Source organism: Carassius gibelio, chromosome A19, assembly GCF_023724105.1.
Source record: "Carassius gibelio isolate Cgi1373 ecotype wild population from Czech Republic chromosome A19, carGib1.2-hapl.c, whole genome shotgun sequence".
Classification (NCBI taxonomy): domain Eukaryota; kingdom Metazoa; phylum Chordata; class Actinopteri; order Cypriniformes; family Cyprinidae; genus Carassius; species Carassius gibelio.
This window is the reverse complement of record NC_068389.1, coordinates 21,659,039-21,676,831: the sequence shown is the minus strand read 5'-3', so window position 1 is coordinate 21,676,831 and position 17,793 is coordinate 21,659,039. Positions and strand designations below refer to the sequence as shown.

The 17,793-nt window shown below is 38.7% G+C and overlaps 1 protein-coding gene across 1 annotated transcript; it reads right to left on the bottom strand.

The window, feature by feature from the left end:
- Positions 1–7,975: 7,975 nt before the first annotated feature.
- Positions 7,976–17,597, bottom strand: LOC127935594 (hepatic leukemia factor-like). The gene is made up of 4 exons (XM_052533604.1): positions 16,652–17,597; positions 14,192–14,623; positions 11,677–11,921; positions 7,976–11,151 (listed from the first exon to the last, which is right to left on the bottom strand). The coding sequence occupies exons 1-4, from the start codon at positions 16,842–16,844 to the stop codon at positions 10,936–10,938; spliced, it is 1,086 nt and encodes a 361-aa protein (XP_052389564.1). The 5' UTR covers positions 16,845–17,597; the 3' UTR covers positions 7,976–10,935.
- Between the last annotated feature and the right edge of the window lie 196 nt (positions 17,598–17,793).

The window sequence follows — 17,793 nt, the reverse complement described above, 5'->3', positions numbered from 1 at the left end:
ATAAATGTTTTAAAAAATACATATTTAAAGGAAAGAAAGAATCAGGTTAGGTTACAAACTTGAGGATATTTGACTAAAAACTAGAGAAATGTTTAAACTGATCATTTGCAGAATTATTCATTGATGTATTTTCCTAAACAGTAACTAAAACAGCCAATGAACTAGCTTTGGGATCCAAGGTGGATATGATTTTGTCAGGGGGTGTCGAAAAACATGATTAAAAACTCATCTCCCATGGGAGCACCGCAGTCCATCCATCTGGAGCACATGCTAATCACTAGACCACGGCGCCAACTAGTGCTTCCTGTTGGCACCTATGGCATCAGGTACTGGGTGTGCAGGTGGACTGAACCCATATGCTGACAGCACTGTGGCTTTGCCAACCGCTGACAGTGCCACGACAGTGAAGATGTGCATAAAGGAAGAAAAAGAGAGAGAGAGAGAGGGAGACTGTGACGGTGTGTGTTGTGTCTTGGCATGTCAGCAGAGTGCCAAGCTAAAGGACATCATAATTATCACAGGTTAATCATAAGCCATTTTGACAAGCCCATGATAGTTTTATTAATTAAATGCACTATATCTTCCTGAGCGATGACAGGGAGAGAACTGATGTGCTCTGGTACTTACCTTGTCAGGCCGTGCTGGGTTTCGTTGGCTAGTGTGTGTGTCTGTGGAAATGTGTGTGAGTTTGTGTGTCTGGGAGAGAGAGAGAGAAAGAGAGATAGATTCAGTGAGAGGAGAGCTGCTTAGTGCTTTAAATGAGCAATCAGGCGACCGAGCCTTGCTCAGCTACAGCTGCCACCCACACAAACACACTTATGCATTTCTCACTCAGGAAAACCTCTTGTTCAGGTCACATGGGGTGCAAAAAAATTCAGATGGTACATAATTCAAATGAATGCCGAGATCTCTACAATCGCACACCTGACCACATTTCCAGGCGGCCTAGCATACAAGCACATACGCATGCTTTCAGTCATATTGTTGAGCAACGGCTGACAAGCATAGCCTCATTATGCCCCTCTCCCGCTCTCTTTGGCTCTTATTCTCTCTCACACACTCATACACACCAGCAAGAATTCACACATAGGGCTCTTCACCTCATCCACCTAGGCAGAGGAAAACAGGCCCTCCCTACTACCATTCTGGTCTCCGTAGCAACAGCCAATCAAGTCATGTCTCAGAACAGGCCTGCCAGTGGAATAACAGGAGATGAGAAACAGCAAGAGATGGTCGGGAAAGAGGCTTAAAGACAGAGAAATTATTTCAGAGCAAAAAGGCAAAGCTTGAGGTCAAAGGGCAAAGGCTCATTTGATGTATTTTTTATATGTATTAAAGTCAAGTTCATATTTTAATGCAGCCTAAACTGTTGATATATAAAATACAGTTTATAAGCAGCAAGTGAGATGTGCACAAAACTGCTGAAATTCATTTAATTAAAATGTAATACAATTATTTTAAAATTACTATTTGTTATTAATATTTTAAATTATTTTATATTCTTAAATTGTATATTAAAACAGTGCTGGGGTGTGGGTGGCCGCCATTTAGTTGTTAATGTGATCTAAATGTTTTTTATTTACATTTTTCATTATATATTTTATTATTTAATTATATATTAACATTTACTCATGATGAAAACAATTACAATTTATTTCGTACTCAAAAATATTTTAGAATTACTATTTTATTTATTTATTGATCATATTTTCTTAATAATAAAAATAACCTGCTTGGGTGTTGCTAAGGTGATCTGAGTGGTACTTAAGTACATTGCTGTGTGGTTTCTTTTTGCCCCAAATTGAAATCACTCAAGCCTAATATGATATTCTGCTGTATGATATCACCAAATATGACTCAAATACACCAAATATAACCACAGCTTCTGTACAGCTTCAAGTGAGACATGCAAGACATGCAAGACATAAGGTAAAACTGCTATACTTTAATAAATCGCATGTTGCTGTCTGGCTGCTTATTTGCTTAAAAGCACTCAACCCTAATATGATATTCTGATATATGATAGTATATCAGAAACTACAGCTTTTGATTATCTGTGCTTACAACTTCAAAATGCAAGATTTCAGCTTATTACTCTGCTTAGCCAATATATTACTCTATCAATAATTTGCTCAGTCACAGTTCACAGAGTCTTAAAGTTGTGGCTCTTTCTCACTCACGACCCGTGAGTTGAGAAATGTATCTCAGATGTGGCTTTTTCTCTAGGTTATTTGAAGGCGAGAGGCTTTAGTATTGAGCTGAAGGTGCTTATACTTTCTGTTGCTGCCACTCTGGACACTGACTGAATAAATGAAGAGGAAGTGGATCTTTCTGGCTTCTTTTCTCCTGTTTGCCATGCAATGTGTTTGAGTAGCCAGCAAGAGGTCTTGTTGTTTGGCCAGAGCTGTCTTCAGATGAGTGAAGACAGACACTGTGGCATCAGTGGTTGGACTCTTGAGAGACCTTTATTAAATAAAATAAATGAATAAATAAATAAAAAGAGAGATGACAAGGAAAAGTGTCAAGGTAGAAGTTGTGAAGTCTATTGGGTATGAAACAATATAAAAGTGTGATATTCTCATTGAATATTGGAAATGCAAAGGTCAGGTTGAGAGGCGCAAGGCCAGGAGGTCATCAGGACTGAGAAGAATACTTTTTTTTTCCCAAAAGCGAGGTGCAGTGCAAGATTTATGACTGCAGTGACGAGGCATAATAAACAGCACGCGCTCCATCACGTGCTGCAGCCTGCCAGTATTGCGGCATTGCCGTGCTCCTCCTCACCCGCTCCTGTTATGATCCTGGACCTGGGCCAGCAATAGAATCTGGCGATAAGCCATCATTTTAGGGGAAGAGGATGTGGAGTAAAAATACATTTGACTCAGCAAGTGTTTTTGGGTCAAAGACAAAAAGGGTTTTTCAAGCAGCAAAACAATAAAAGTTTAAAACAGCCTTTTTTTCTGCATATTAGAATGTGTTCCCTTTTAATTCATTTTTTTTTCTGAGCAAAAATCAATGACTATCATACATTTTTACCATGATGTCATACAGTGTAACAATAGTTTGTACACCAAAAATCCAGGAATATTTGGAACAAGAATTATTAGATGACTATTTAAGGATCTCACATACTAATTCATTGTCATTTAAAATCTTTTCAAAGCTTTGCCACTATCCTTCAAACCACTAGGACCATTTGTCAGCAAGACCTTTTTAATCATTTAAAATGTAATAACATTTAGTATTATCACTTATTATTATATAAGTACAGGTCAAAGTATGTTGCTTCATTTTTACATACATATATCTGTAATGAAGAATGATGCTGAAATATAATTTCTCCCATATTTTGACATTTTATTTTTCACAAAAGTGATTTGAAACATTAAAGTAGACACTTAACTTGCATTTAATATATTTTATATGTATATAAATGTATGGAGGTTATATTTTTATTTTGCTATACTTTTTCTTTCTCCCAGAGCAATGCTTTCAATATTAAAATATGAAACTACTTAAAATATATGAATGATTACATTAAAAATAAATTTTTTGATATGTGTACTCTGAGGTTTGCATCAGCTAGGGGTCTTCAATACATATAGTCTATGATAATACCGTAATTGTTGTTTAAATGCCGCAGTTAGTTTTAGGTTAGTTTTATGTTTGATATTCGTCAGACATTCACTTTCCCTTGCCACTGTTCTATAGAGTCGACATTCCTAAAAAGATATCAATACCATGATTAGTTTTAATGCAACAATTGTATATCGACTTTATAAAAATTGAATAAAAAAAAAAAACCTATGTGTAATTTGCCTAAATTCCACCAACTGGTTTAATTTGTCAAAAATTACAATAACTTTTAAAATTTAATAATACACATTGTAAAACGTGTAGTACTCAAGAGTAAATTAACAGAGGTTAGATTTACATAAAATACACATACATAAATAAATAGATTTTGGATGAAAAAATACTGTGGGTTTGTAGTCCCCAGACTGACTGAAATTTTGCCATAACCCCATAAAACCACATAAAATTTTTTGTTGTTGTTGTGTTCTTCATATTACAGATATTGTAGTAGGTTTCTGGTGGCCAGGCTGACTTACTACAGCTGAAATTTTGCATATACCTCCCTTACTGTATGTACAGTAATCAGATAGTTTTCTACCTGACACAGTGTGAAACCAGACTTCTTTCGCCCAAATGCAAAGCATATGTACACTCCCTATGTGCCATTCACCGTACAGAAACTCTGTAAACAAGTGACCGGCTTCAGACGCAGCTTCAGCATCTACTTATAGTGTAGGGGGCGGGGTCTTTTGGATTCTAGAGAGCATTTGATTCGACAGGAAATCTGATGAGAAGCTGAAGTGCAGGTTGATGCCATCAAATCACTGATCAAGATTGGCTGAAGTGAGAGACTGTAAATTCTGAATGCTTATGTCTTGTAAATGTGAATTTATTGTTTTGGAGCACACTAGCTTATAGATAACCTTAAGGCTAACAAATTCATACTAAAAGCCAAAAAACTTCCATTTTGATTTCATGGAGGCTTAATTATGCATTTGTAAATGCAGGTCAAATACATTCATGTCCTCCATTAAACAGTGTGTGTGAATGCATCTAAATACCACTTCAGATGCAGATTCTGAATATATTGAGGTATACTTGTTTGTCATTATCGCACACCCTAGCATCAACCTACACACAAAGTAGCCTACACTTCTAAGGATATTCAGACTGAAATTGAAACAAAAAATACTGGCTAATATGGGGCTAACAGCTGACAGCTAAGCTTTGCTTGAAGGTTACACTCAAATTCAATAAAAGAGCTAAATCAGATTTCTTCCATGTCACTTGAGAGATTATCTGCTATAATATTGACAATTGGATGGTTTCAAGCAGACACTATGACACAAACATGGTTGGTTGGTCGCACTGTGAAATATCTTTGAAGGCAACCATCTCTGGCTCTGTGTTTGTCTGAGCTCTCTTGGAATGACCGTGAGGTCCTGACAGCCCACTGTTACCAAGCAGTTGCTAAGGAGACAGGAATTAGAGGCAGAGAACAAGGATGAGGTGTGAGATGGAAAGAGAGATGAAGTAACAGAAAGAGAAGGAGGCAGGGTGAAAATTAATAAGTAGACATATAGATTACAGGAAGGGTGGAAAGTCTCACATATGGTTTCTATTGAGGCAATGCACATAAGACATTTCTAATGAATAGGACCTCTCACTCATTCCTGTCTATCAAAAACCTGTACATACAAAAGCACACATATTTAGATGTAGCTCTTTTATTGAGTTTGAGTGTAATCTTCTTGAATATTGTTGATAATGATAATTAAACAATGTTTCCTGTCTCTTTGGAGTGTTACAAGCTGTTGGTGCATGAAGAATATCTGCAAAGTTGCAAAGACTAAAGTCTCAAATCCAAAGAGCTATTCTTTATCAAAGTTATGACTCATGATCCACTAAAACAGCTCATTCAACCACGCCCTCACATGTCTACATCACTATGTAGAAATATTTGTGTAATACCGCCCAAATGTTCATGGAAAGAAAGAAGGCATTTTTCAGTAACCGCAGTTAGGGTTGAAGCAGTCATGTCAGGGAGATGCTGTGTGTATCTATGCTAAAGCAAAGCACTTTCTTTGGCCTTCCTAAAGAAGACGCATTTAGGAATCTTTAAGATTAACGTAACTTACGACAGACCAGTAAAGCATTTTAAAGAAGACCGTTTCGTGAACTTTGGAGAGGAGGTCATTGTGACTTTGCTAGAACAATCTGGTGCTTCTGAATCAGCTACTGGAAGTATGTTTTGTTATTAGTTTAAGTATTTGCTGTAGACTGTTCAAATGTGGAGTTTGCGCGTCATGTGTGTGTGTGCATGCATCAGAGCAGACTGTGCTTGTCAGAAGGAGAGACTTTGTAGAAAACTACGAGTTTGAGAGAGGCGGGGCATAGAGGACCTAAAATAATGTACAGTATTTGAAAAATAATGTGTTTTTTGAACATTAAAGCATGTCAACATATTGTTACACCAAATACACAAAATAATGATCTTTAAAAAAGCATAATATGACCCCTTTAATATCCTGTCTTTTTCAATGATTGTGTTCTCACACCATAAATCATCTTATAGAATTCATACACCTCAATGTTACGGAGCTACATGGCATGTAGGATAAAAAAATAGTAGGCTAAATTGTGTGCACTATTTACTATTTTGTTCCCTCAATTTATAAATTGTGTGTACGATTTACTAATTTATTCCCTCGATTTACATAATCATGCTCACGATTTATAAATCGAGAGAACAAATTAATAAATTGTGTGCATAGTTTAACAAACTGAGGGAATGAAATAGTAATTGTGTGCACGTTTTAGTCCATCTCGGGAACGAATTAGTAAAACCATGCGCACAATTCATTTATTTATTCTTTCATGTCATGTGTGGGGCTCCATACAATAGAGGACCACCTACATCTTTTCTCCATAAGATAATAAAAAAAACAATAATAAAAAACACAAGAGGCTTGTTCTTCAACACCATCTACAGGTAAGCAGATAGTTTTCAGGATCAGCCTGTTCTGGGATATCACTGTAATTAAACATAAAGTCTTTTGGCATGTTATAAAGCATGCATGGCCAGGATTATGGAGCTTGAGACCCGAGGCCTTAAACTGTCAGGGCCCTCCAAAGCCTCTGGCCTGAGGCTCGAGACTGCCAAAATAAGATGAGCAGCAGGGGCTTTTGGTGCATGTATAATAAGCTGACAACTACAGCCCCTGGCCTCTTGGAAAATACAGAACGAACTGACCACTACAGCCCCTTGGCAGACCAGCATGAGCTAGTCCTTGTTTGCTATTTTTAGTCTTCTTGTTAGCCTACAAAAACACTCATTCATATCCGCATAACAATACAACCACCAGATCTAGCAAAAGCTTTTTCCTCAAAGCATCTATCTACTCAATAGCACTGACTCATTGCCTCGCCCAACTTCCTACCTGAAAAGTCTACTAGCTGTGGAAAGGCCTGTATATATGTGTATGAAATGACAGTACCTCAGTGTAATAATTCTCACTTTAACACTGCAATAATTTACTATACTGAGCACTATATTTCTTATATTAATATCCAATTTATTGTTGGCCAATGGTAATGTTTTTTTTGTTTTTTTTGTATTTCCATTTCCTGTTTAATGTTGCCTGTCTTATGCTAAATGTTTGCACTGGAGAAAGTACATTTTGTTTTCTAAAGAACAGAGGCGCGATCATAAAAACTGATTTGAGTTGGTTATCAAATACCAAGTCTAGACTGTTTTCAATACAGCTATAAAATTTTGTACCGGCATAATTGTTTTCATACACATCCCTAACTTAATCGAAATCAGACATTACAGACTTTTCAGTAAGTGAAAAAAATGCTTTTCACCTTCAGTCTGCTGAAGGCTACTTGGGAGAATGGATGCTATATTTGAATCCTTCTCAGAGACGAAGAATGAGAAAGGCTGTACTTTACATGAACTTTTGGAGCCTTTTGGATTGGAGCAGTTTCAAACTTTCACCTACAGTTTAGATACGTCTATGAGAAGACTTCTGAGCATAATGGTCACACATTGGCGTAAGAGTTCAATTCGTAAGGCCAAATAGATGGCATGCAAGCAGGCCTTTTGCATGCCTGAAACTGGTTTGGATAGTTGGCTGATGGGGTGTGTGAAACAGCTGCTGTTAACCTTTATTCAACTAGCTTAGAGACTGACAATAGCACAGAGTAAACAAAACGCAAAAGCAAGGGCTGGGCTGCTATTTCACTCCTATCATCATTCAGATTGTGAGTCAGACGTTTGGCATGATGTCCGTTCTGGTCTACCAGTGATTTATAAAAAATCAGCTTCAAGGCGTTCATTCAAAATGGCCTATTTACAAACATCAATTCTGAAATAAATCGGTATTTACAGCACAAGGAATTCATTGTCAGTGAACAGGGGTAATTATTTATTGGTGTTTTGGGAGGGAAGCCAGACCACTTTTCCCAGCATCCCTATAGGCAGGAACAGTAGACATCACCAAGTGATGTTTGGTAGTGGTGTACTCATAAGATTCATAGTTCTTAACAGTCACAAACAGGGAGCTGTTCATAATCCACATGTGGAAAGGGATAAAATGATGAATACAATACCCGCAATAACATTTAGCAGCACACCGTCACCACTAAAGTGACGACGGGGCTACCAATGCCCATGAAAGAGTATGTGCACACAGTTACATAGAAAAATAGCACTGTCAAAAGTTTTTAAGCTCTTTAAGGTTTCAGCCTTCACTTGCTTTAAGCTTCTTTTAAACAAACTGTATGTCTTTGACATTGCATCAAAAAGTAGCGAGTCAAAGGTGGTAGAAGAAGAAGTTCTGTCGAGAGAAAGGAAAAGTCAGTCTACCATTTGTTTGTTTCAGGTTATATCAAATTCATACACACGAGGACAAGATTTCGGCCCCTCCGTCTCATTGCACTTAAGGCCTAGCACAGTCTCGGTGGATGGGTCCAACAGTGAACAGGCTCGACTGAGTAATTCAACATGGTCTTGCAGTTACAAGGGAGGTAAGAGAGCAATACATTTCCATCGAAAAGGAAGTTGTTGCAAGAAAACGCTGAAAATAAATGTGAGAATTATAATCATAACAACAGCAATGATAATGCAAGCAATCGTAATAATAGAGCAACAAGGTTCAAAAGGAAAAGACATTTAATTCCTATCTGTAAAGTAATAAAGTTATATATCCAGCACAGGTTTTTTTTCCTTTTCTTTCTGTGTTTTTTATTTTATTTATTTTTTTACAGAATCTTCCTCCAAAAATATTAGATAGTGCACTATTCATTTCCATGGAATTATGACGCCACCATTAGCTGGCTCCATAAAACTGGACAACAGTCAATCAATAAAAGCCACAGTATCGCTGATCAGCGTGGTGTATGTTCTTTTAGAGTCATCCCAGACACCTGAGAAAACGGATAAGAAATCAGATCTGTCTGTTGTATAAGAAAGATACTACATTTATATATTCAAGTTATGCAAATAACATCTATAGTCACAAATTCAAGCATATACTCATGTACACACATATATCTAGTCAGAGAATAGTTTAATATTTAATATATAATATAATATTGTACTTTGTATGGTACAGTAGTATTAGGGTGCATGTTTTTTGGGGAGGTGTGGGGTTAATTTTGAGGAAATGTATAGATATACTCTTATAGGTATATATATATATATATATATATATATATATATATATATATATATATATATATATATATATATATATTCCCTCATACAATGATCAATAACAATCATAAGAAATCATAAGAGAGCAAAGGTTATAGGCATACAGGGTATAACTGGTGGGTTATGTGCGTCTGGGTCAAGAGACTGGGTGAGCACCATATAAAATGTCATAAAAACAAAGAGTGTTTTTCCTGTGGCGGAAAAATACGCAAGCATGCGCCAGCATGCAACCCACTCGCTGCCGACTCGACCTGGGTGAGATCCCAAACCAGCACCGATCACAACGTCAAACGCTCGAGGAAGAGAGAAAGAAAGAGAAACGATATTGCTGTGTTTAACAGTTCTGTTGTTCACGTTCTGAGTCTGTCTGTGCATGTATATATATATTTCCACCAATATATATATATATGTGTGTGTGTGTGTGTGTGTGTGTGTGTGTGTGTGTGTGTGTGTGTGTGTGTGTGTGTGTGTGTGTGTGTGTGTCATACCGGGCATGAAAACTCATGTCCAGATTGTGTTAAAAAGAGTGTGTGTGGGTGGACGTATTTGCTTTAACATTTAAATATATACACTGAAAAATCTTGTCCACATTTCGCGACTACTGAGACATAGTGACAGGATGTAATGCCATTTTTCTCTCTTTCTTTCTCCATCTCTCTCTCACCTCAAGATAAAACGAACACACACACAGCATTTTAAGAAAAGGAATCAAAGATACCAAAACAAGTGCTTGAACAAAACCATGATTAAAAATGTAAAACTATACAGCTTTCATGTTCGCTATTTTCTCTGTTTCTAATCCACTCCGTTTCCCTTCGTAACTCTAAATGACGTTCGTCCCTTTAGTCTTGTTCTTCCTAACTGCTCTCTGAATGTTTCAAATATATCATTTTATGATAACGATCCATTTTCATATAGCCCTCTTTCGGTTTAGCTACCCGCACCCTCCCACCCATATATAAAATATACAAAAAAGATTATTTCCAAAATCTCATCGCCTGCCTGCTTGTGCAAGTATAAAAATATACAGTTTTCCTATGTCAAAATCTCGTTTGCACTCTCTTATTCCTTCCTCTGCCTCTTCATCTACTCTATTACAGCTGACCCTAACAGTTCAAAAATATACAATGTGGGGTTTTTCTTTTTATCATAGAAAAAAAAATTACATCTCTACCACCTGCTGTATATAGTTCTCTCTCTGAGAAAATCATCCCGTGTAGAAAGAGGATGTTCACAAGGGCTACATGATGTTCTAAACGATCTGCCTTTACGATCCGTGAGTATTTATGAGAGTTTGGATTGCACATCCTCAGTCAAGGTTTGGGGTGGTATCGTAGGAGAAGAGCCGGTGCTTATGAAATGTGCTTGTGCTTACACGTAGACCTTGTGCACATCCCTCGGCTGAGGCTGTTCAACTTTGAACCACAATTTTCAAGTATTTGTTTCAACCAAGCACCACGGCAGCTAATCCAACCGATCCCTGCACGTACGGAAAGAAACGTAAATTAGTGAACAGAGTATCGTAGTGCTTATTTGAAGCAAGCTCTACAAGAAAATGCCATTCCAGGATGAGTTGAACAGCCTTTGAGATGCTTTTTTTTGTGTCTTTCTCTTCCTTCTGTTCTTCTCTTCCTTTCCCCTCTTCATAAGTCTCCATGGCGGCTCTCGTATTTGCTGATGATGTTGCGACAGCGGCCCAGCTCTTTTCGCATATCAGCGACTTCCTGGCGAAGGGTGGCATTCTCCCGTTCCAGGAACGCTGCTCGGACTGAAATCTGGTTCTCCTTCAGACGGCGGGCATCACGGGAACGTTTTGCTGCTTCATTGTTCTTAAAGCGCCGGCTCCAGTACTTGTCATCCTTTGAAGGTCAAAAAAAGGGAAAAGGGTCAGATCATATTTACAGATACATGATATATGAGTACCATATGGGTTCTTACACAATTTAATTTTTTCTTTTTATCAGTTGATATTTTATATTTAATTGTGCGTGCTAATTTCCACCAATTTGTATGTTAAGTATAGGCTTAAAATTTGTTAGAAGAAGCATGATAAAACAATCAAGATTTTCTGGAATTTGGAACTATCTATCTATCTATCTATCTATCTATCTATCTATCTATCTATCTATCTATCTATCTATCATGATGTTTCATAATAACAATAATAGCAGCATATTCAAGGACATAACCATATAGTTACAATGTTAATAAAAATACAGTTGACCTTTTTTATAAGATGGACTCTTATGAGGCTGGCTAAAACTGTATATCATCCTTAAGAGATTTTTATGATATTATTTTGTTGATTTATGTAATTGATTGGTCATAGCAGCATGATAAGAAATATGGAAAACAATGTCTGGTAATAAAGGTATCCGTAGCACCTTCTGCTCATTTGGCACCAGCATTTTGCGGGCCTTCTTGATCATGGGCTGAGGTTTCAGCTCTTCATCTGTGAAGCAATGCCTGCGCGGGTCGAACGCCTCCTGGCCTGGCACACTGGACAGGGCGAGGTCAGCGGGGTCCGGATCAAAGTTCACCATGACATCAGCCACGTTGGTGGGCGGCACCACCGGCGGAGGTAGGCAGGAGGGACTCGGAGAAGGGTCAGGTGGTACAGTTTGAGCCCCTGTTGAGGAAGACAGAAGTGTCACGAAAAAATAGTCTGTCACGTGGCAGGGAACACATGTTACCAGACAGATAAAAACACCATGCGTGTGGGCTAAAACCAAAGAGGATTATGAACAATAGATGTGTATGTTCCCTAACTAGCTGCAGTGGTTCGTTTGAGCCACAAGGGTGCGCCAGAAGCCAACGTGGACACTTGCCAATTTCAGCAGCTGGCAGGCAAGGTCGACAAGCTTACCTGCAGTTACAACTCATGTTATAAACATCCAGAGAAACACCATAAAACTGACCCTGAAAACGCTCACCTTTTGTTCTCAGTCGAGATTGTTAACATTTATTGGGCCTCGTTTTCCAGCACTTTATATGGCTGGCCTCTCATATATTCTTCCTCTTTTTAGTTTGAAATCTGCTTTTAGAGCAGCTGATAACGCTGCGATTGGAAGGCGAGCACTTGATGTTAATTATGATACATTAGCTGTAATAGCAGTTTCTGGGCTGCTGCTTTAAATTGTCCCTGAGTAAGTTCTTACACAGATATAATGTATTTAGGATACACACATCCAATTAAGAGCTAATTATATGCATGTAGCTTTTGCTGTTGTGTGCACCTTTAAACATCGCCTGTAAATGTTCAAATAAGATCATTCGGTTTATTTCAACAACAGAAAAAACCCGGCTCCAGACTTAAGACAGCTCTCGAAAGCCCAATTTGCACATGTAAACATAATCAAATTCTTTGTAATTTAATAACGAGCTTCTAAGCCTGAGCACTCAGGAGGTCTGCCAGAGATTTGCTTTTCATTCATTAAGACAACACGCAAAGACCAACACAAAGTGATATAGGAAGATCCTTAAGTAAAGCGCGCTCCCACCAAACCAACGTATTGTCCAGTTCCTGTAGTAATTCTCATCTTATCTAAAATCTAGCATGGAAAAAAAAAAACATTTCCCATGAGCATGTACAAGACCAGATGTCCTTTAGGCTTCTTCCTTTCTATGCGGGAGGAGACATAAACAAGAGACACAGCTGTGTGCACAATTCACATTGTACGAGCTATACAAACACACACAATAACATACAATGTTTATATTGCCATCTATCTATCCAAAGGCAAACCCAATGCAATCTATCCCTCTCGTTCTATCTGTCTTATATCAATGCATCTATATATCAATCTATCTATCAATACAAAGGCAAATTCGATGCAATATTTCCGGTTCGGTCTATCATACAATTTATCTATCTATCTATACACATATAAGTTAATGTACTTTAAATATACAATTATAACCACATTATTGATGCCACATCTGATTTCTGTTTCAGACATCCGAACACAATCAAACATTTGTTTAACCATGATGAAAAGACAAATACCAGGCACAGGCAAACATATCTCTTAAAACTTGGATCTTTTTAGCCTCCTGTTTTTGTTCTTTTCCTCTTGCCCCCTTTCTCCTCCCTTGTCCGTTCTTTCCCCTCACTCTCTCTCTCTCTCTCTCTGCATCAGCACGTGACAAGTCTACTGCACATGGCCCCAGCGTGTGAGAGAGCAGGAGGGAGGGGGAGCAAGAGAGACAGAGAGAGAGAGAGAGAGAGATATTTCAAAACATGCGATAGAAATGCACCCACCATCTCCAGCAGTCCTCTCTCTCCCTCTTTCTGTGCAGCATTTAGAAAATTCAAATGGATTTTTTAGTGAATAGAGTGCAGAATACTGTACACTAATTTATATTAGTCTCAAATTAACGATGTCCAAAAACTAAAGACATAGTAGAGGTACTGCACTATATGCAATCCCTATTGGCATTACATCGCTAGTTAGGTAGGATTTCCAAATTTGGTGCTTGCCCAAATATTACATGAGGTTATTATCTGCACTGAGTAATATACTGTAAAGAACCATTTCCACTCTACACGCACTAATACACTCATAAACACACACACAGCTGTGCCCTTAAAGCTTCAAAGCCTGATTTGCCCAGGGCATCAGAGGTCAACAGTTTTAGACATCCCATCATGCATCACTGCAGTCTACACTGCAGTGGCTGAGACTCTCCTGTTCACGTTCACACCAATGCACACACAAATATACACCAAAAAAAAGTGGTGGAGACCAAATAACACGTTGTCGTACAGACACATACTAACAAATCTGCGATTTGGAACTATTTAAGACTGTTCATAAAACAGTATGCTGCAACTAAACCATTAGCAATCTATGTAAGCCATTATGCTTCCTCACAAAATCGAATGAAAAACGTTCTTACCATGCAGACACTCCGGACCTCCCAGCAGTCCAGGGCCCTGCGGCACGTCCAGACCCAGTAAAGAGGATGTTGAGGACGATGAGGAAAGGGAAGAGATGGAGGAGGCAGAGGAAGAGCAGGGCGGAGAGGAAGAAGGTGGGCACTGCGAGCTCTGGCTGGGTACGGCCGACTGCGTGCTCTGAGAAGGGACCTGAGCGGCCGTACTGCAGGTGTTTCCTGACGGCATGCACCCCATCCCATTCTCCGTCAAGAACTCCTCCAGGTCCATGTACTGTAGCTGGAACAGACCACCGTCACACGGCAGCGAACGCTCCCATAGCAGTGGGCCGAGGAAGGTGGACTGGTTAGAGGAACGCAGGGTGCCGTTCCCACCGTTCATGCCCCCAACTCCACCCAATGAATCCTCATCAGAGTCCTGAGGTTTATCTTTATCTGTGAGTGGTAAAAAGAAACAATAATCTATCAAATATGTTCACTTTGTTGATTCTATCATAAATAAATGAGCATATATCTCATGGAAAAAAAATCTGCTAAATGTATTCACGAAAGTCTGGATTATTTACCGTATTTTAGTATTAAAATTTCAAGTGATGCATGATATATCAGTACCATAACGATTATCAGCGATATTCAGGATTTTCAAAGGTACCGTACACTATGTAACTTGTGGAGCTCTAGTGGTTAATAAACAAAACTGCATGTGTCTTGCAGAAGAACAGTCTGACTATAAACACTTATTATAGGCATACTGTAGTGATTGAGGATAAGACAAAAAACACAGTTTGGAAGACTGATTCATGATGTACTTATATAAATGTAACAAAAAAGTCACATAGCATTTTATTATGAATTACACATTATTTTAATGTTAACCATTTTACTATTTATTAATATTTTTTTACATAATTTCAATGTTTTCATCTTAATATTTATAAGTGTATATATATATATATATATATATATATATATATATAGATATAGATATATAGATAGATAGATAGATAGATAGATAGATAGATAGATAGATAGATAGTTTTAATTTATTTTGATTACATTTTTAGTTTATTTTGGCTACTTTTATTTTTTATTTATTTGCATTAACCACATAATTTGCATGAATTCTGTCCATTATTTTTACATTTAGATTAGCTCTCCCATCACCTAAATCTCACAAAAATCTGTCTTTAAAACACTTATAATTTAAAAATAATGTTAAATGTAATCCTAATCACATCTCAAGATGAAGATCCATTGACCATACTGTACATTATAATGTTTGGGTGCCTAAATTTACTTGTAGCATTTAAAATGACTGTAATCTTTTTAGTGCTTTATAACCATAACATGAAAATATAACACATTTTTGATATTGGTGCATCCCAACATAATTCCTCAAATAAACATGGCGCCCGGACATAAAGGCGTACAGTGTGCTTACTGAATAAACAAAACTCATGAGTGCATGACCCGTGAACTGCTGCAGTATCACAGCTGCAACAGGCTTGGGAACACACAATGCCATGTACACGGCTGGAATGCCAGGGGCCAAAATGGAAGTCTCTTTCTCTGCCCATCGCTCAGATGGAGAGATGAGAGGAGCGGGGTGAGGGGAGGGGGGGCTTGCTGTTAAATGAGAGTGCTGCATGAGAGCGGAGCTGTCATCTCCAGCACAGGGGCTTTTGAAGATGGAGCTGGGGAATATGCACCGCATAGTGATAGCTGGGAAAAAGCTGTGTTTACAAATGGAAAGTGGAGGAATGTTCAAGAGAGTGTGACTATGAAACTGGAAGAGGGAAAAAGCAGTAATAAATGGAATGATAAAAGAAGGATTTTTGTGGAGAGTGGGAGTTTACAGCAGAGCCAAACAAAGCACACCAGTGGAAAATTTTACCAATAACAAACTCATATTTCAAGAATGAACAAATGCATTTTGATAATACAACGCTGGCCGTTTGCTTAAAGTCTTGTCACAGCATTTATCCACCTCTTCCTGATTACTTTTAATCTTTCTAAAGCCGAAGTGACCTGTATCATCCACAAGAGGGCGCGACTAGTAATGTGTACATCCGTATTAAGACAACACCTCAATGCATTTTAGGATTGCATCCCTTTAAATGGCAGCCATGGGAGCTTCAGAAATCCCTTTAAGAGAGGGGAGAGGCCCTAAATTTCTTTAATTTGTAGTGAAACCGTCAGTTCACATAATTTGTCAACGATTCAGCCATCGAGTTGAGGAAACAGCCAGACTGAGTGAAGAACAGAAGATGTTTCCTGGTTGCACAGAACGGAGGTAGATCAGTCTAGAGCTCGCGAGGCAGCTGAAGTTATATTGCTGCTCCCTATTAGTCATTTCCCTACACTGACATTCTTTTTAAGCAAAAAATGACATTGTGGATAATCTTAACAACGAAGACACTATTTAAGAGACTGTATTAGTGGATGAGATAGAGAAAAAGTCACCTTTCATCTCAGCACAGCAGTCTTTCCCTCTCTGGTCCGCTTTAATAGGTAGCTGAAGAAGGGTTTTCAGACTGGCCATGGAATTATTCAGGTGGCCATTGGTGGTGGTACCTGCAGGGTTAGCAGGACCGAGCTGTGGACTGGTCCCTGCTGGAAGGTCAGCTGGCAGTAGCTGAGAAACTGGCCTGGACATTCCTCGGTATAACACCTAGTCCGGGTTCGACCAGTTAATAACTTTTTCAGATCACTGGACAGTTGAGCTGGTTGACTGAATCAAGTGTTCCAATCAAAAGTAGAAATGGTCTAAAAACAGAGGTTTGTCAGTCGAACGAACGCCTCGCGCCTTGGAAGTTTCTGAGCTTTTAAAATTCGTATTCAAAGTCCTAATGCGTTCCCATTAGGAAACCGAAGTGAACTGACGTCCTATATGGTCCGCTCAAGTGAGAAACATCGCGGAGTTCAAGATCAACATCCTCTTCTAACGCACTGGCTCTTTTTTTAAAGAATACTGTGCCGATGGTTTCGCCTTCAGTAAACCTTCCGTGGGATCGCCGTTCATTTGTTGACGTGTGTCATCGCATTTAACTGGTGCTCCTCGCGTCCAGGACAGAAATATTCCCCGAAAAAACGAATGAGTTGGTTTAGACGGGTGTCCATGGAGGCACAGACTCAAACAGTCTGCAAGAAGCTGCAAGTAAACTATAATGTAAGACTAATTCGAATCGAGAGAGATGGAAAAACTCCGTGAGCAAATAAAAATATGGTCCCCTCTCTTCAGAATATAATAAACAATTGAGCTGTGACGGTTAAGACTGATGGCTGTTATTATTCCTCTGCCCTCTTTGTTGCTTTCTCTCTCTCTTTCCTTTTTTCGTGCACTCGGTAAAGCGAGCGCTCGGTATCGTAGCAAGAGTCAGCTGGAACGTACACGGGCAGCGCTCGTGACATCACCTCTCACGGGGGAACGGCGCTGAAAGGCGGGGCTATTTATTATTCATTATACACACCTCCTCGATTAACTCCCACAATATGATAAACGAGCCAATCTGGCCTATAGAAAGTGTGTCATTTACATATTAATATCAGCCCCCCCCCCTCCTGTTTTCACTAACATCTACTTGCTGTTACATTTTCACAGACCG